The following is a 20,288-nucleotide window of genomic DNA, read 5'->3' as shown; positions in this document are numbered from 1 at the left end:
GAACTCCAAATAGAATAAATCCAAAAAAAACCACTCCGAGACATATACTGATCACGCTGTCAAACATAGAAGAGAAGGAGCAAGTTCTGAAAGCAGCAAGAGAAAAGCAATTCACCACATACAAAGGAAACAGCATAAGACTAAGTAGTGACTACTCAGCAGCCACCATGGAGGCGAGAAGGCAGTGGCACGATATATTTAAAATTCTGAGTGAGAGGAATTTCCAGCCAAGAATACTCTATCCAGCAAAGCTCTCCTTCAAATTTGAGGGAGAGCTTAAATTTTTCACAGACAAAGAAATGCTGAGAGAATTTGCTAACAAGAGTCCTGCCCTACTGGAAATACTAAAGGGAGCCCTACAGACAGAGAAACAAAGACAGGACAGAGAGACTTGGAGAAAGGTTCAGTACTAAAGAGATTCGGTATGGGTACAATAAAGGATATTAATAGAGAGAGGGAAAAATATGGCAAACATAATCCAAAGGATAAGATGGCCGATTCAAGAAATGCCTTCACGGTTTTAACGTTGAATGTAAATGGATTAAACTCCCCAATTAAAAGATATAGATTCGCAGAATGGATCAAAAAAAATGAACCATCAATATGTTGCATACAAGAGACTCATCTTAGACACAGGGACACAAAGAAACTGAAAGTGAAAGGATGGAAAAAAATATTTCATGCAAGCTACAGCCAAAAGAAAGCAGGTGTAGCAATATTAATCTCAGATAAAATAGACTTCAAATGCAGGGATGTTTTGAGAGACAAAGAAGGCCACTACATACTAATAAAAGGGGCAATTCAGCAAGAAGAAATAACAATCGTAAATGTCTATGCACCCAATCAAGGTGCCACAAAATACATGAGAGAAACATTGGCAAAACTAAAGGAAGCAATTGATGTTTCCACAATAATTGTGGGAGACTTCAACACATCACTCTCTCCTATAGATAGATCAACCAGACAGAAGACCAATAAGGAAATTGAAAACCTAAACAATCTGATAAATGAATTAGATTTAACAGACATCTACAGGACATTACATCCCAAATCACCAGGATACACATACTTTTTCTAGTGCTCACGGAACTTTCTCCAGAATAGATCATATGCTGGGACATAAAACAAGCCTCAATAAATTTAAAAAGATTGAAATTATTCAAAGCACATTCTCTGACCACAATGGAATACAATTAGAAGTCAATAACCATCAGAGACTTAGAAAATTCACAAATACCTGGAGGTTAAACAACACACTCCTAAACAATCAGTGGGTTAAAGAAGAAATAGCAAGAGAAATTGCTAAATATATAGAGACGAATGAAAATGAGAACACAACATACCAAAACCTATGGGATGCAGCAAAAGCAGTGCTAAGGGGGAAATTTATAGCACTAAACGCATATATTAAAAAGGAAGAAAGAGCCAAAATCAAAGAACTAATGGATCAACTGAAGAAGCTAGAAAATGAACAGCAAACCAATCCTAAACCAAGTAGAAGAAAAGAAATAACAAGGATTAAAGCAGAAATAAATGACATAGAGAACAAAAAAACAATAGAGAGGATAAATATCACCAAAAGTTGGTTCTTTGAGAAGATCAACAAGATTGACAAGCCCCTAGCTAGACTGACAAAATCAAAAAGAGAGAAGACCCATATAAACAAAATAATGAATGAAAAAGGTGACATAACTGCAGATCCTGAAGAAATTAAAAAAATTATAAGAGGATATTATGAACAACTGTATGGCAACAAACTGGATATGTAGAAGAAATGGACAATTTCCTGGAAACATATGAACAACCTAGACTGACCAGAGAAGAAATAGAAGACCTCAACCAACCCATCACAAGCAAAGAGATCCAATCAGTCATCAAAAATCTTCCCACAAATAAATGCCCAGGGCCAGATGGCTTCACAGGGGAATTCTACCAAACTTTCCAGAAAGAACTGACACCAATCTTACTCAAACTCTTTCAAAATATTGAAAAAAATGGAACACTACCTAACTCATTTTATGAAGCTAACATCAATCTAATACCAAAACCAGGCAAAGATGCTACAAAAAAGGAAAACTACCGGCCAATCTCCCTAATGAATATAGATGCAAAAATCCTCAACAAAATACTTGCAAATCGAATCCAAAGACACATCAAAAAAATCATACACCATGACCAAGTGGGGTTCATTCCAGGCATGCAAGGATGGTTCAACATAAGAAAAACAATCAATGTATTACAACACATTAAAAACTCGAAAGGGAAAAATCAATTGATCATCTCAATAGATGCTGAAAAAGCATTTGACAAAATCCAACATCCCTTTTTGATAAAAACACTTCAAAAGGTAGGAATTGAAGGAAACTTCCTCAACATGATAAAGAGCATATATGAAAAAACCCACAGCCAGCATAGTACTCAATGGTGAGAGACTGAAAGCCTTCCCTCTAAGATCAGGAACAAGACAAGGATGCCCGCTGTCACCACTGTTATTCAACATTGTGCTGGAAGTGCTAGCCAGGGCAATCCGGCAAGACAAAGAAATAAAAGGCATCCAAATTGGAAAAGAAGAAGTAAAACTGTCATTGTTTGCAGATGATATGATCTTATATCTAGAAAATCCTGAGAAATCAACGATACACCTACTAGAGCTAATAAACAAATTTAGCAAAGTAGCGGGATACAAGATTAATGCACATAAGTCAGTAATGTTTCTATATGCTAGAAATGAACAAACTGAAGAGACACTCAAGAAAAAGATACCATTTTCAATAGCAACTAAAAAAATCAAGTACCTAGGAATAAACTTAACCAAAGATGTAAAAGACCTATACAAAGAAAACTACATAACTCTACTAAAAGAAATAGAAGGGGACCTTAAAAGATGGAAAAATATTCCATGTTCATGGATAGGAAGGCTAAATGTCATTAAGATGTCAATTCTACCCAAACTCATCTACAGATTCAATGCAATCCCAATCAAAATTCCAACAACCTACTTTGCAGACTTGGAAAAGCTAGTTATCAAATTTATTTGGAAAGGGAAGATGCCTCGAATTGCTAAAGACACTTTAAAAAAGAAAAACGAAGTGGGAGGACTTACACTCCCTGACTTTGAAGCTTATTATAAAGCCACAGTTGCCAAAACAGCATGGTACTGGCACAAAGATAGACATATAGATCAATGGAATCGAATTGAGAATTCAGAGATAGACCCTCAGATCTATGGCCGACTGATCTTTGATAAGGCCCCCAAAGTCAACGAACTGAGCCATAATGGTCTTTTCAACAAATGGGGCTGGGAGAGTTGGATATCCATATCCAAAAGAATGAAAGAGGACCCCTACCTCACCCCCTACACAAAAATTAACTCAAAATGGACCAAGGATCTCAATATAAAAGAAAGTACCATTAAACTCCTAGAAGATAATGTAGGAAAACATCTTCAAGACCTTGTATTAGGAGGCCACTTCCTAGACTTTACACCCAAAGCACAAGCAACAAAAGAGAAAATAGATAAATGGGAACTCCTCAAGCTTAGAAGTTTCTGCACCTCAAAGGAATTTCTCAAAAAGGTAAAGAGGCAGCCAACTCAATGGGAAAAAATTTTTGGAAACCATGTATCTGACAAAAGACTGATATCTTGCATATACAAAGAAATCCTACAACTCAATGACAATAGTACAGACAGCCCAATTATAAAATGGGCAAAAGATATGAAAAGACAGTTCTCCGAAGAGGAAATACAAATGGCCAAGAAACACATGAAAAAATGTTCAGCTTCACTAGCTATTAGAGAGATGCAAATTAAGACCACAATGAGATACCATCTAACACCGGTTAGAATGGCTGCCATTAAACAAACAGGAAACTACAAATGCTGGAGGGGATGTGGAGAAATTGGAACTCTTATTCATTGTTGGTGGGACTGTATAATGGTTCAGCCACTCTGGAAGTCAGTCTGGCAGTTCCTTAGAAAACTAGAGATAGAGCTACCATTCGATCCAGCGATTGCACTTCTCGGGATATACCCGGAAGATCGGAAAGCAGTGACACGAACAGATATCTGCACGCCAATGTTCATAGCAGCATTATTCACAATTGCCAAGAGATGGAAACAACCCAAATGTCCATCAACAGATGAGTGGATAAATAAAATGTGGTATATACACACGATGGAATACTACGCGGCAGTAAGAAGGAAAGATCTGGTGAAACATATGACAACATGGATGAACCTTGAAGACATAATGCTGAGCGAAATAAGCCAGGCACAAAAAGAGAAATATTATATGCTACCACTAATGTGAACTTTGAAAAATGTAAAACAAACGGTTTATAATGTAGAATGTAGGGGAACTAGCAGTAGAGAGCAATTAAGGAAGGGGGAACAATAATCCAAGAAGAACAGATAAGCTATTTAACGTTCTGGGGATGCCCAGAAATGACTATGGTCTGTTAATTTCTGATGGATGTAGTAGGAACAAGTTCACTGAAATGTTGCTATAGTATGTAACTTTCTTGGGGTAAAGTAGGAACATGTTGGAAGTTAAGCAGTTATCTTAGGTTAGTTGTCTTTTTCTTACTCCCTTGCTATGGTCTCTTTGAAATGTTCTTTTATTGTATGTTTGTTTTCTTTTTAACTTTTTTTTTCATACAGTTGATTTTAAAAAATAATGTAAATTTAAAAAAAAAAAAAAATAAAAAATAAAAAAAAGGAAAAAAAAAAAAAAAAAAAAAAGATGTAGTGCCCCCTTGAGGAGCCTGTGGAGAATGCAGGGGTATTCGCCTACCCCACCTCCATGGTTGCTAACATGACCACAGACATAGGGGACTGGTGGTTTGATGGGTTGAGCCCTCTACCATAAGTTTTACCCTTGGGAAGACGGTTGCTGCAAAGGAGAGGCTAGGCCTCCCTATATTTGTGCCTAAGAGTCTCCTCCTGAATGCCTCTTTGTTGCTCAGATGTGGCCCTCTCTCTCTGGCTAAGCCAACTTGAAAGGTGAAATCACTGCCCTCCCCCCTACGTGGGATCAGACACCCAGGGAAGTGAATCTCCCTGGCAACGTGGAATATGACTCCCGGGGAGGAATGTAGACCCGGCATCGTGGGATGGAGAACATCTTCTTGACCAAAAGGGGGATGTGAAAGGAAATGAAATAAGCTTCAGTGGCAGAGAGATTCCAAAACGAGCCGAGAGATCACTCTGGTGGGCACTCTTACGCACACTTTAGACAACCTTTTTTAGGTTCTAAAGAATTGGGGTAGCTGGTGGTGGATACCTGAAACTATTAAACTACAACCCAGAACCCATGAATCTCGAAGACAGTTGTATAAAAATGTAGCTTATGAGGGGTGACAGTGGGATTGGGAATGCCATAAGGACCAAACTCCACTTTGTCTAGTTTATGGATCGATGTGTAGAAAAGTAGGGGAAGCAAACAAACAGACAAAGGTACCTAGTGTTCTTTTTTACTTCAATTGCTCTTTTTCACTCTAATTATTATTCTTGTTATTTTTGTGTGTGTGCTAATGAAGGTGTCAGGGATTGATTTAGGTGATGAATGTACAACTATGTAATGGTACTGTAAACAATCGAAAGTACAATTTGTTTTGTATGACTGCGTGGTATGTGAATATATCTCAATAAAATGATGATTAAAAAAAAAAAAATATGTGGAACACACATGAACAATAAAAATTAAAAAAAAAAAAAAAAAAAAAAAAAAAGCAGCAAGTGCAGAGGAGGCCTTGGAGGTGCAGCCACCGCCGGACCAGGTGGTCATCATAGACCCTGGGAGCTCCTCTCGGTGGAAACAACAGCCAAGGCTTCCAGAGGGTGTAAGGGTGACACCCTTCAAGAAGTGGGAAACCTCAGGGAGGAATCACTCATTTTCCAAAGATGCAGTTCTTTAAACAAATAAAAAAACACAAAACAGAAAATAAAATGCTACAGTCTGTGATGACGGCAGCCAAGGAAAAAAAGAAAAAAAAGGAGAGGGAAGGGCTGGGCTGCTGAGTGTGGGTGATGGAGCTGCAGGCGACTCTTTATAGAGTCCCCAAAATAATAATAAAGGACACGGGGGCCCTGGCCCATGCCTTGGCAGATGAGGAACACTGTCCAGTGAAACCGGCTCTCAGGACAACAGCAGGAGAACGCCTGCCACTCACAACACCCCCAGAACCAGCAGGAAGCCTGCGCCTCACCTCGCCAGGGCGGCCTGGAGCTCCTCCTCCTTCTTGGCCAGCTGCATCTTGAGCTCGGCGATCTGGGCCTGCAGCTCTGCGATCTGGTCATTGAGATCCGTGGAGTCTCCCTCCAGCTTCCGGCGGGTCTTCTCCAGCTCCTGGCGCTGCTTCTCCTCCCTCCGTAGGCGCTCTGGGGAGGAAGGAGGGGGAGAGAACAAGGAGCCCTGAGTGGCCGCGGACTTTACTGGTTTTGTTGTAAATTATTTAAATAAAATATTTGGTAGGTAATTGCTACGAAACATATGTATGGTGTGAGGCATTTCGATTCATGGACACTCGTGCCCCACCCCCTGGACGAAGGAGAATCCTGCCAGCACCTCGTGCTCCCCTCAGCCTCCCCACCCAAGCCAGTTCTTCCTCCACAGGGTAACCACCTCCTACAGGATGTGCTTCGCATTCCCTGTTTTTCTTTACTGCTGTACCAACTGTATCCCTAAAAAGTACACTGTTTAATTTTGCGTGAACTTGAACTTCCTTAATGGAACTGTAATGTACCAATTTCACATAGTATAGCGGAGTCTGACAAGCCAGAATGCCTGGGCTCCATTTCTGGCTTTACAATTCCCTTGATGATCTTAGTTAGGTAAGTTACTCAAGCTCTCTGTGCCGCAGTTCCCTCATGTGAATAAGAAGATCCACACAGGTTGAGATGAGGCTCAAATAAGTGAACATCACAGAGCACTTGGACACAACAGGGCCTGGTCCACACTAAGCATTGCTGATTGCAATTCTTAGAACTGCCTTCACTGGTCAGAACTAGAATTCTGAGATTTTGCATGCTGTCGCTGCAATTGATACCATATCATTCTGACTTCCGCCCAGTATTACATTTGTGAATATACCACAAGTTATTTATCGACATTTCGGTTTGCACTTATGACCAGTGCTGCTAGTGGTGTTCTTGCCCACGGCTCCAGTGTACATGTGGAGCACAGCTGGTGGAAGTGCTGGTTGCTGGTCTGCAAAGCTGCAACTTCACTGCGTGATGCCAGATCACTTTCCAACGCCAGCTACCAACACACACTCCAGCAGCATGTGTGGATGCAGCCTGCTCTACGACTGTGCTAACACTGCTTACTGTCAAACTTTTCAACATCTGCAATCTGGCAGGCATGCCCTTTCTAGACCTCTTGGCTGATGGAGTTGTCTAGACTACTGTGAGGGGGAGGGAGGGAGGAAGGGAGGGAAGGGGGAGGGCTTCTACCCCTTGGCAGCCGCCTTCCCCTCATCCCACTTACAGGTGGGCCTAGGCCAGGCGGGGCCCTTAAACCAAGCTGGGAAAATCCTCCAGCGGTCTGCCTGGATGGTTTGTAGCCCAGCGTGCTGTCAGCACTGTGGTGTGAGACCCCTTTGCTGGGGCCAGCCGGGCTGCTCTGTCTCCACAGAAAGAGCGGCTCCAGCACATGCCCGGAGCACCTTGGCCTCTCCTCCCTCACCTGGCTGCCCGCTCCACAAGTTGGGGCCGGAGACAGCCACAGACCTGCAGGGCACAGGGAGATGAAGGCTCTCTAACAACACCTGCCTAGCATTTTACAGTGCAACAGCACGTTCACATGCAGTTTAGTCTGTTCCTCACCAAAACCGTGTTGTTGTGTCTGCTGGACAGGGAAGGGAAACTAAAGCTTGGGAAGATTAAGTAACAGGCACAAGATGACAGAGCTGATGTCAAACCTAGCACCTCTCAAGTCACAAAAGCCGGTGAGATACATGGTGCAAGACACAGAGAAATGCCAAAGCTTTACCAACTCTTTTGATGGAGGGGAATGTCCCTCAAGCTCACAAAGCGCCAGGCGCCTGAGGCCCAGACTCCCACAGGGACCAGCACTGCCCCCATCAACCCAGCAGCCTTGGGCCTGTGGGATAGGGGCCTGGGGGCGCAGACCCTGAGCCTCGCCTGCACAGCCCAAGCTCCTGGAGGCCATGGGGTCGGCACAGGCACATTGCTGCCAGGCCCCTACCTTCCAGGTCGGTGATCATCGCCTCGTGTTTGTTCTTGAGCTTGGCGAGACTCTTGGACTTCTCCTCCTCTTCTGTGAGGTTGGTGGTGAACTCGGCTATCCTGTCTTCTAGCAGCTTCTTCTCCTGAGGGGTGGGGAGGGCAGCAGGGTCAGAGCTCAGCCTTTTACCCTTGGCTGAGCACAGAGACTTTGACTCTTCTCAGTGCCTGACAACTCCTCCAGGAATTCAGAACGGAATGGAGTGGCAGGGCCCGAGATGCTCGATCACATTCCCTAGGATTTCCTGAATCAAAGGGGTCGCTTTGAAAGATCACAAGCCCTTCTAAAATAGCCAGAGAAGCCTACTTGGAATCAGAAAATGGGGGTACCAAGCTCTCCTGGACCCCAGCTGACAGCAGGCTCGAAAGGGCAGCCGCAAGGGCATCACTTTTGTCTCTGTGCCAGCTCCTCATGCCTCACACTCAGCCACTGCATCACCATGACACACCCTCCTCCTCACCCCCCAATAGCCCAGGGCTGCTCCCCTTGCTTCCTGCTCTGTGTGCCCACAGTGGAGGCACAGGCTCAGTAAGGCTCCCCCAACCTGCACACAGCCGGCCCGTGGTAGAAGTGTCACCTCTCAGTGTAAGCATTGTGCTCCCCATGCCACTGAGCCCGGGAGGGCACCCACCCTTTCAACTGCCCACCCTCTGGGGATCCAGGCAGCCGAACCGGTCCTTCCTTCTCCTCTAACATGACTCCTGGCATTCGTCTGCTTGCAGGGGCAGATGCCAACAGGAGCCCAAGGCCATCTTCAGGACACAGCCAGCTTCCTCAGAGAAGCACATGCTTCCTCACCACGAGCCAGCAAGGTGCCGGGCCACTCCCACCCACAGCTGACCCAGACAATGCCCATAACGGCAGACAGTAAGAGCCAGGACATGGCTCTATAAAGCCTCAGGTCTCCAAAGCTTGTGGAAAGCTTTACTAAGGAGAGATGTCACACCTCTACCCTAGATACTGTTCATTTATGAAACGTCCCTTCAGATGTGACCCTGGTGTCCGAGGCCACAGGACATCCAGGTAGAAGAGGCCACAGTGGGCAGAAGCCAAGTGCTGCCAACAGGAAAGATGGGGCAGCCAGCAGAGCCAGGGACCTCACCTTGGCAAGTTTGCAGTTCTGGTCTTCCATGATGATTTGGTCTTCCTCCAGCTTCTTCAGCTTGGCCTCGGTGGTGACCTTCTCGAGCTGCAGTTTCTGGCGGGCACTCTCCTCCTCCTCCAGCTGCTCCTCCAGTTCCTGCCCCAAACCCAGACAGGCTCTGAGGCAGAGCTGAGATGCGGCCCACTCCTCACATTTGGGGTCATGTATTCAGGACTAAGAAGGGGAGCAGGCAAGAGCTCCAGGCCTCTTTCCAGCCATCTGTTCTGAAGTGCTCCCTTTTTCGAGCTGCCTGCCGGCGACATGGGCAGAGTGTCCACGGAAAGCAGGGCCTGAGCCCCCAGACGCCCTCAGGGCCAGGCCTGAAGGGAGGGAGATGAAACTGGCTTCACTGCTGCGGGGACCTGACACATGCGTGTCAGAAACAACCACCCTAAAAGAAAACGCTCTTCAAGGGTGCCCCAAGTGGACAGGAGTGGAGTCGGTATACTGTAGAAATTCCGGGTTCTGTGTTCTCCCTGGTTCCTGAGTTCCCCGCACCCCATTTCTGACACATCCGGCTCTGCCCAGCCTCCAGAGGGTGGACGGTTACCTGGATGTTCTGCTGCATTTTCTTCTTCTCTGTCTGCAGGTGTTGGCAGCGCTCCTCCTCCTCTTCCACCCTGGCCTCCAGGTCATGGCAAATCTCCTCCAGCTCCTGCTTCTTGGCAGTCAGACGGGCCCGGAGCTCCTCGGCTTCGGCACACAGCTCCGTTTCTGCCTGGAGCTGCTCCTGCAGCTGCAACTTCTCTGCCATGAGCTGCAAAGAATGCAAAGATGCAAACTCCTTGCAACCTCCTCAAGCCACCCCAGGACCGAGGTGCTCGAGCTCCTGGAGGGTGAGGGGTGTGCCCACGAGAACAGCTTCCATCTGGAGGGTGCTGAGGCTCTGGGGCACTTTGCAACACCATGTCCTTTATGCTTCACCATAAGCAACATCCCCCGAAACGGGCTCCGAGAGGTAAGTGGTGGAGCCAGGGCTTGAACCCAAGAATCCTGATCATTCCATCCCAGTGGCCAGCCTCCCTGCATCCCATAACCCAGAACGGGGTCTGCAGAAAATGGATTCACTGCCATTTTCTAGCCCCAACAGGAGAAACACTTCCTTCAACTCCAAGCCTGCTTGCTCGCTGGTGCCCAGTAGGTGGCAGCACTCAGGCAGCCGACAGAAACCCACCTGGGACTGCAGCGTCTCCATCTCGGTGAGCCTGTTCTCCGCGGCCAGCTGCTTCTCTCGGACCTTCACCAGCTCCTCCTCCTTGGCCATCATCTCCTCCTCCTGTCGGCTCACCTGCAGCAGTGGCTTGACCTAGGAGAGGAGAGGGCAGTGGAGATGAGCTCAGCCAGAAGGTGCCTGCCCGGCCAGCAGCTGTGAGGGGCAATGAGACACACTGTGGGGAACAAGCTGGTGCCACCTTCCTGGAACCAGTGCAGTGCAGTGTGCTGTGGGGTGCCATGCTGTGCACGGTGTGCGTGGTGTGCACCAGGTGCTACAGTGTGCACAATGTGCCATGGTGTGCTGCAGTGTGCACGGGGTGCCATGGTGTACGCCGTGTGCTATAGTATGCTCCAGTGTGCACAGTGCACAGCACTGTGCCACGGTGTGCGCCGTGTACTATAGTGTGTGCGGTGTGCCATGGTGTGCTGCGGCGTGCATGGTATGCCACGGTGCGCCGTGTACTATAGTGTGTCCCAGTGTGTGCTGTGTGCCATGGTGTGCTACCGCCCTTAACCCACTAACTACAGTATCCCAGGGAAACGCCATCTGCACAGAGATCTCACGACAGCAATGTTTATAACACTGAGGATACAGGAATGACACAGAGACCCACCATGGAAAAGCAGTCAGATGTAAAGCATCCTCCAGGGAACAAGTGCACTCACTCTTTAAAGCCATGCTTAGGAAGGAATTTTAAACAGAAAAGGCAAGGTACGAGACTGTTTACACAAGTCAGACCTCAGCTATGCAAGAATGTACATGGTTTACACAGCTGAGATTTATAGGGAGTGAGAAAGAAAAACAGACCGGGGATAAATATGGAAACATCTACTTTGTGAGCTCAAGGAGACGGGGCTATGGGTGATTTTTAATTATTCTTCTTTATGCGTTTTGTTAGTCCGTGCCTAGAGGCTGGCTTGAGGCCTACTGTCCCCCTGCACCAGGGGAGCTCCAGGACAGGCTGGGGGTCTGCAGAGTCCCCCTGGGCACAGGAGGGAGGCCCAGGACCCACCTTGGTGAAGAGCCGCCACCACTGCCAGTTCCGTAGCTTGAGGTAGGCGGCGCAGTTCCTCTGGAGGACCTTCATGGCTGTCAGCTGCTGCTGCCGCTTGGCAAAGGCCCTGCAGTGGGCAGGGGACATGGTTAGAGCCTGGAGGTGGGGGCAAACAGTGCTGACCGTGCCAGGGGACCTGCTCCTCCCCGGAACACTTTGAGAAAGGAGAGCAGCAGGGGAGGCTGGTCTCAGGTTCGGGGCTGGTTCCCCCAGTTAGGAGCTGTGTGGCCCCAGACAACTGCTGACCCTGCAGAGGGTGCCTGGGCCCAGGCCTACCATAACCCCGCCTTCATGGAGGGGCGAGGCATTTCCAGGTGTGAAAGCCCCTGTGAACTAACTGCAGGTCCCCAGGGGCAGAGCTTTGAGATACATATGGGCCCATTTATCCAAAATGATCTACTCGTGCTCATCTCCGGAGCTCAGGAACACCCATCCCCGAGCACAGGCCCTGACTTGAGGGACTGAGATGCAGCTGCCGTCCTGCAGCAGGTGAGCCCCCAGCACCCAAGGGTGCTGCTCAGACTCAAGAGCACCGGGCACTGAGGTGCAGCCAGCTCCGAGTGTCACCCCCACATGGGAACAATGTGAGGGGTCCCAAACCCAAGCAGTCTCCCCCTTTCTGCCCACTTCCAACCTCCACTGGACACGGCAGTTTCTACTTGTTGGAGGTAGGAATCCAGGGAACAGAGGGCATAGGAAGAGCCAGGCGGGCCTCCCTGGGGTCCCAAATGCTCCTCAGAAATGGAAGCACGGAAGAGCCTGGAGTGTGTGCAGGCTGGCTGGGGAGCTCACTTTCTGGCCAGGTAGCCCCTGCAGCAGGCCTGGAACCCTATGATGACGTCCGTGATCTTCAGGTCCCGCTCCTCCTCCAGGTGGGCCAGCACGCCGGCCCGGAAGAAGACTTTGCTCTGGCCAATGCGGTACAGGTTGCTGTCCAGCTCCAAGGCCTTGATCTGGTGGGAGGAGAGCAGGCGGGACTCACTGCCAAGGAACGGTCTGAGGACCTGCCTCTTTCGGTGTGGGGGGAAGCCGGAAGGGCCAGGAAGCAGGGGTCAGGCAAACAGCAGCTTCTTGGCTAGCTTCTCCTCTGCTGGGGAGCCTCTCACCCAAAGTCAAAGAAAGCGGGACATAGGAGGACACTGGGAACAAGGGACAGGCGGGGCTCTAGCTCGGAGCAGGTGCCAAGTCAGACTTGAAGAGAAACAGTTTCTAGGAGTTGGAGTGGTCCTAAAGGTCCCCTCTTTCTGTCTCCTGCCCCTGCACGCTGGAATCACACTCTATGAATGCCCACAGGTCCACCCCCAAGCAGAGGCAGCCAAGGGCAGTGGTCACAGTGTGCATACCCCAGGCCAGGCCTGAGTTCAAACACGCTTCCTAAGCAGGTGACCTTGGCCTTCCCCTCTATGAGCCCAAATCTTCGCTGTAAAAAGGGAATAATGCTTTCTTTAATTTAAAAAAAAAAAGGTCACAATTACAACAAATAAGAGCCGAGTTGTGCGAATTAAACAAGAGACTGCACAGAAAGTGTTTATCTCAGGGCCAAGCACGCAATGAGCCCTGAGTGAGTTTCAGCTGCCGTTGCAACTGAGCAGTTCCAGTGACAACAACAAGGCCCTCTTGTTAAGCCTACAGGCAAGGGCATGTGTGTCTGTCTGCTCGGAGTGAAGGGATTTACAACAGGCTCGGCACAGGCCAGGCCATGCGTAGACCAAGTGGGATCTGGGAGGCCCTCAGGGATCCCAAGTGGCCCTGGCAGTCCTGGAAGAGGCCCAGGCAGGAGAATGGAGGACCAGGGGCGGCAGAGCTGACATGGGTCCCCCCACCCCTGGAGGAGCACATGCCTCCCAGCCACTGACTCCGTGTGTCTCTGTGGGGTAGAGACAGGCACAGGGAAACCTGCTGGAGACATCCCCGTCCTAACATTTTCCTTCCCACCAGCTTACAAGCACCACGACATGAGGCTGTCCCCTTGCCTTTTTCACTGTTCTCCATCTCCCTGTCACCTAACATAGCACTTCGCACAGAGCAGGTATTGCATCTCTTCTTTCCTTTTCTGTTTCTCCCAAGGCCATCATCTTCTCTGCTGACTCTCTGGAACCAATACCAGGTAAAGCAAAACAAAAGGTGTGCCTGCTGACCCTGGATGCCCCAGAAGCAAAGGGGTGCCTGCAAAGTGGGAAAATGACCAGAGTGGGCCAGCAAGACACTGCATGGCCATCATTCATTCCACAAGAATTCAGAGCTTCTCCTACACATCAAGCACAGCACTAGGGGCTGGGAAGAAGAGAGAGAGAGGAAAACACATCCCAGGAGGTAGATCCCAGTGGCTCAGGGCTTGTCTCCGTGTCCTGGGCCCATCTTCTGGCCTAGAAGCTGCCCACTGACCACTCTGAAGCGTGAGGATTGGAGGAGATATGCGAGCACTGCCCCGGGGGAGGGCCATGGCCCTAGCCTGGTCGACGCTGCCCCAGCCCCACACACCGTCCCCGACTACCCAAGGGCCAAGGGCCGCCGTTCAGGGCAGCCGGCAGCACCCAGACCTTGCGTCCAACCAACCAGAAGGCACTCGACTCAGCCCCTTGCTACACATCCCTGAAGCCCACCCCAAGCAGAGGGGGCAGAGACAGCCCCCACTCACCATGAGCACACACGCCTGCTTCCCGTCCATGAAGCCCTTCGGAATGGAATTGGGGGTCAGGATCTCATATCTGAGGAAGAAAAGAGGACTGGTCATGGCATCCCTCATTTAAGTGCATTTTGAAAACCCTGAGAGGCCCAGAATATACAGGAAAAAAGCATCATTCCTTCAGTGTGGGAGGTGGAGAACTTTCACAAATTCTCCTAAGGAAAGAAGACATGCTGGTAAATCCTGCCCTGCTCTTTTCTTAGGCTGAATGACAGGAAGAGGCTTGGTGTTTTCTGGAATGTGACTGGGAACTCCCACTGGACTGAATCACTCTGGGGTGGGCTTTAGGGTGGGCTTCCTTGTGGCCCACTGACTGGAGTCGTCATCTGTGAGCCCGGGATCCTCATCTGTGACCCAGGGCGGCTGTACTCAGAGCTTCCCTGGGGTGCTGCAGGGACCGTGCTAATAAACAGGGGCGTCCATGATGTCAAGGGCTGCATCATGACAGCAACTGAGATGAAACACCGTCGCCTGGTGAACGGGACAGCATCACTGCCATCTCTGCACACCCAGCAAGAAACGGCAGCACTTTACAACTTCCATTTCCATAACATTCCTCTGATACCCAGGTTTCTGGCTGACCCTTTTAAAACTTTTCACAGCTCCTCTAACTATAACAGAGTCAGGCTCTCCCATTGCTAAATGTCAGAGCCAAGCGCGGTTACTTTCATTTCAACAATAAAACAGGGGAGAGCCCTTCTCCCGTACAGGACAGAGGAGAGCAGGTGCGTGTGAAGAGCCACCCTGCCCGCGGCTCCCTCCCGGCCTCCATGGCTCACCTCTGCCTGAACTCCTGGAAGACCACCCTGTTGGGGAAGCCCTGGCGGCAGATGCGGATGCCCTCGAGCACCCCGTTGCAGCGGAGCTGGTCCAGCACCAGGTGGGGGTCCAGCTTGCCGGCCTGGAGAAGAGAACACACGCGCGTTGAGACCAAGGGCCCCTCTGACCCCGACAGGGCAGAAGCCAAGGTCAGACGGCTCAGGCACGGAGGGGACACTATAGAAGCTGTGTAACCAGCCAGAAACACAGGACACACGTGGCCACCTCCTCTGCAGACGGAGGGACCTGACCCAGGGCTCCAGGGAGGCAGGGCTCGGGGAGACGGGCGGACGCCCACATGCTGGGCCGCACCTTCTTCTCGTGGTTGGGGATGATGCAGCGGACGAAGTTGGGGTTGGTGTTCCTCAGCGTGGCCATGAGCTTGGCCAGCTGCTCCTTGTAGAGCTGCCCCACGGTGCGGAACATGCCCTTCCGCGTCTTGAAGGCTCCGGGCAACGCCGTCTCTGACATGCCGGCCACCTGGTCCAGCCCGATGATGCGGTCCACTGTGGGGGCACACAACACAGATCAGCACCCAGTGTCCAGCGGCGGGCAGGAGGGGTGGGAAAGACAGACTGACATGTGGACAGAAAAGGAGGAGCGACAGGACGGAACAACAGGATCATTTTGGCTCAAACTCCCCAAAGTGCTCAGGGCATCCCCAAACATGGAGTGGACCTGACCTTCAGAGCAGGAAACGGGGAGGGGGGAAAGACTTCAGAGCCACTGGGGTGGGTTCTCTCACCAAGGTCACGGTCAGGGCACCTGTCTCCAGCCCACTTTGGAAGCTTCTATTCACCCAGAGACATAACGAAGCGAATAATGTGTTTTGGAAAAGAGCTTGGGCTTTGAGGAGGCGTTAAAACTTGACTTACAGAATCACCCTGTAGTCGTATGGTCCCAGTTTAAGGGAGAAAAAGTCTCTTGAATTCCCATGGACTTTCACCTAAGATCTCTGGGCGGGGAGCCAGGAGGCAGGAGCTCCTGGGTCACTGGCCATGGCCTCTGGGCGATTCTCTCTGCACCTGGAATCGCCCATGCAAAGGCCACGCAGGGAACCAGAGCACTGTCTGGTGGAGCCAGAAACAGAGTGCTCCAAAGAACCACCACTGACAAGAAATGGTCCACAGTCCACGGGTCTCTTCCCACCCAGCTCATGCAGCCACCTAGTTGCAGGAGTTTATCGTCCAAACCGTCCTCAAAGGAGCCCTTGTCACCGTGGCTCATGCCCAGCTGAAATGCAACGAACCACTCCTCCCCGGCAAAAACGAAAACTAACAAATGACGTCAAAGGGGCCAGAGATTTGAGAGCACCTTTAAAGAAGAGCTAATATGGAATGTGAAGCCATCCCATGCTAGATGTAAGAGTTAGGAATTCTGTGACAATGCCCATTCCCTAATCCTCTGTGGCTAGATTCCAATTATTCATTTCAAGGAGCTGCTCAAGACAGAAGCTGGGGGCCAGGAGGGACCCTCTGAAGCAGCCAATTAAAATGGGAGGCAGCTGTGACCTTACATACCACCTGAGGATTCCAGGGCCAGCCACCCAGGGTGCCCACAAGAAGGCTAAACGGGGCCATGGAGAAATGAGCATTGTCACTGCATGTGTCCTGCACCCAGGGAGGCCCAGCCCACCCAGGGCCTCTACGTCCACACACACATTGCGGCTTGCACAACAACTAAACCTCATGCTGAGACGTCTGTAGCCATTCAAGCAGGAAGGCACCACCTCTAAAAGGTGGGGCTCTGTGGTGAACATGAATTTTTAAATTATGTTTTTCCTCTTAACGTATATAATGTGAAGTCCCCAATACCCAAACACAGGCCCCATTTTCCTGGTTTTCTACCAGAGGCCTGTGATGGGCATGGTGGGGAGGAGGCTGCTCTGAAGCCCAGGGCGGATGGGGGGAGTGGGGCAGTCAGGCATGAGAGCCACGGGGAGGCGGGAATGCTCAGCCGAAGCATTTCCTTGCACAGCTCAAGGATGCAGCAAACACAAGAGACAGCACTCGGGGTAGCCAGTCACCTGATTCTAGGTGAAGAATGGGAAAGCGCTGATAGAAATAGGCTCTCTGAGTGCTCTGCAGCTCTGCAACAGAGAGGTTAAAGCAAAACCCAGGCCAAGGAAAAGGAAAGACGGCAGAAACCATTCCAAAGGGGGCCTCCAGAGCATCCAGCCTGCCGAGGAGAAGATGGGAACCCAAGAAAGCACATGGACCAGAAAGAAACAGCAGTGGGCTCCGGGCCACCTCGGGATTTCCCACATTTGGAAAGTGCTGTGGCCGCCTGCGACGGGGAGGCCGCCAGAGGCTCCCAGCCCCGGAAGGGATGGCTGCCGGGCCAGGTCAGACCCAGAGGTCCGAGGCCCCCGGGCTTGTTTCACACAGGAAGAAGGGAGGCAGCGGGCGGGGCACGTACCATCTTTCCACAGCTCTGAGACGAACTTGTCGGAGGACTGGTGGAGCAGCGTGGCGATGTTGTCGTTCAGGGGGTCCATGTTCTTCATGAGCCACTCATCGGCCTTATAGTCCACCTGGAGAGGCAGGGGTGCGGGTCATGCGTGGCCTGGGTCACGGGCAGCCCCGGGTCACATGTCCTGGTGACCTCCCTGGAGAACAAGCTGACCGCACGCCCGGGAATGTTAATCGTGTGAACGCCCTTCCGCCCAGTGTTTCCATTTTAAGAAAGAAATGATTAGCGATGAGGGCACAAAGAATAGAAAAACCACCCAAATGGCTGCAACAGGAGACTGGTTAAGTAAGGTACGTTGTGGCTACACAATGGAAAGTTCTGCTTTTAAGCTTCTTCTTTTTTTTTTTTTTTAAGGTAATATAAATGCAAAGAAAAAATCCTGGAAAAACATACACCAGAATTTTAATATGTCTTTTTTGATTAATAGGACATAAGTAAGCTTTGCCTTCTTTTTTTGGTCTTTTCAGAATGTCCAAGTTTTCCCTAATGAGCAGGTTACTATCATCTTTTTTTTTTTGAGATACATTCTTAATAACACAAGTAATGGAACACTTTCCTCCCCTTGCAAAAGAAAACAAATAGAGCAGCAGCCCCCACACTGGCCTCTCTCTTTCTAACCCAAAATGTGGCCCAGAAGGTAGCCCCAAGCCATGCGTGTCCTCTCCTAACCCCTTCCCTATGTTTACATGCATGGCTGTGGAAAGGGAAGTTTATAACGTTGGTTTTTCCTACTCTAGGCCCAGAGTATACCTGCTGTAAAATGAAAAAGGCCCCAGCCATATGCCTCAGTGGTCTTTCCACCTGGGCACAGAGAGCCATCCCTGGCTCTTTCTAGGTGCCGGCTCGCAGCCCAGGGCAGGGACATTCCACAGCGGATTCCACCATTCATCCTGCACCTCCCATGAAGGGCTTTTTGGGTGTTTGATTTTTCAGCACTAGAAGCAATGCCACAGTAAAAGCCCCCAAGCGAGCTTCTTTAAGCACGTGTATTTCTCAGAGGTTGCAGTGGGACTGCAGGCTCACGCAGCATCTCCTTGGAGTTGCTGCATAAAAAGTCAAGAGTTGCTCCAGTGGCCTTAGGAACCAGACATGCTAAGTGAGGGGCTGGGCAGTGGGCAGGAACCACAGGGTGGCTTGGGAGCCGGGCTGGGAAAGCTCACAGCTCTCCTCACCCACCAGCACTGACAAGGAGAGTGGACCCAGCCCCATCCAATTAATGGTTAGACACTTCATGAAGGAACAAAGGACATGCTGAGGAAAACCAGGTTTAATGCTAGTGTGCATCTCTATGGACTCAGGACACTGCTGCTCAGTTAGGGCTGAGCCCCTGGAAGAACGGGTACCAGTCAAGAGCTGAGGTTCTACTACTTACTGGCCTTTGTGACCTTGGCAATGACGACACCTACCACACAGAGCCTGGCTCTTGTCCTGTCCTCCCACAGCAGACATTTGGCAATGTTTGGAGTTTGGGGCTGTTACAACTGTGAGTGTGTGTGTGTGTGTGTACGCTAATGCGCGAGCAAATGCGCACACACTACTGGCATCTGGAGGGTAGAGGCCAAGGCTGCTGCTACACAATGCACTAGGCAGCACCCACATCTGCCCACACGCCCCTCCCACAACCCCAGTGAATCATCTGGCCCACAGAGTCAGTAGTGCCAAGACCGAGAAGCCCTGCCCTGGAGCCCTGACACACACCAAGAGCCTGCACCGTTAACACGAAACTTCTCTCTTCCACACCTGAAAATGGGTCAAACAGTAGCAACATGACAACAACCAGCCTGACCACTGCAGAGAACTGTTGGAAGCTTCAACAAGAGGTAATATGTGGACCCTAATGTAAACTATGGACTTCAGGTGACAATATATTACAATATTGATTCATCAACTGTTACAAGCTGTGGTTGTTTGAAGCTGTTATCTACCCCAGAAAATGCCATGTTATTTTAATCTATTCCTGTAGGTGCAGACCTGTTGTGGGTGGAACTTTTTGGTTAGGTTATTCAATTGAGATGTGACCCAGCTCATTCAAAGTGGGTCTTAATCCTTTAACAGAAGTCCTTTATGAGAGGAAAAGACAGAAAAGGCTGAGAGAGCTAAGAGAAAAGCTCTGGCAAAGCTAAGAGAGGACCCTCGGGAGAGAGAGGCAACCACTGAAGCCAGAAGCTGAACGCAACAAAACACGGGAGAAAAGGACCTGTAGATGCTGGTCATGTGCCTTCCCATGTGACAGAGGCGTCCCAGATGCCAGCAGCCTGTCTTCAGATAAGGTATCCTCCTGTTGATGCCTTAATTTGGACATTTTCATAGCCTTAGAATTCTAACTTGTAAGTTAATAAATCCCCATTGTAAAAGCCAATGCATTTCTGGTATATTGCATTCCAGAGCTTTAGCAAACTGGAACACAAGGTAGCATACTAATGCAAAATGTTAATAGGGAAAACCATGTTTGTGGAGAGGTGGTATAAGGGAATTCTGTACTTTCTGCAAGATTTTTCTGTAATCTTTCAACTGTTTAAATAAATATAAAAACAATAAAACTAACAAATAAATACAATATGTTCTGGCAAGGTACAAGTGCCGTGTGAATGCAGATTCCTGTCACCAGCCACATTAGCAGGTGGGTCACTGGGCCAGGAGGTGCTGGGGGA

At 49.5% G+C, this 20,288-nt stretch overlaps 1 protein-coding gene across 2 annotated transcripts in view; it reads right to left on the bottom strand.

Moving 5' to 3' along the window:
* The window catches only part of MYH9 (myosin heavy chain 9), a 96,030-nt gene that overhangs the window by 14,807 nt on the left and 60,935 nt on the right, over positions 1-20,288 (bottom strand). For both annotated transcript variants that reach the window (XM_037846402.1, XM_037846403.1), the window contains exons 15-25: positions 17,584-17,698; positions 15,478-15,671; positions 15,126-15,247; positions 14,299-14,368; positions 12,453-12,613; positions 11,619-11,727; positions 10,565-10,696; positions 9,941-10,147; positions 9,349-9,486; positions 8,208-8,331; positions 6,208-6,379 (exon numbers count right to left, since the gene is read on the bottom strand). In XM_037846402.1, coding sequence (XP_037702330.1) covers positions 6,208-6,379; positions 8,208-8,331; positions 9,349-9,486; positions 9,941-10,147; positions 10,565-10,696; positions 11,619-11,727; positions 12,453-12,613; positions 14,299-14,368; positions 15,126-15,247; positions 15,478-15,671; positions 17,584-17,698 — 1,544 coding nt within the window. The remainder of the gene's footprint in view (positions 1-6,207; positions 6,380-8,207; positions 8,332-9,348; positions 9,487-9,940; positions 10,148-10,564; positions 10,697-11,618; positions 11,728-12,452; positions 12,614-14,298; positions 14,369-15,125; positions 15,248-15,477; positions 15,672-17,583; positions 17,699-20,288) is intronic.

This window comes from Choloepus didactylus, chromosome 8 (assembly GCF_015220235.1).
Source record: "Choloepus didactylus isolate mChoDid1 chromosome 8, mChoDid1.pri, whole genome shotgun sequence".
NCBI lineage: Eukaryota > Metazoa > Chordata > Mammalia > Pilosa > Megalonychidae > Choloepus > Choloepus didactylus.
Note: the sequence above shows the minus strand (reverse complement) of the source record. Positions and strands in the feature narration are given on the sequence as shown.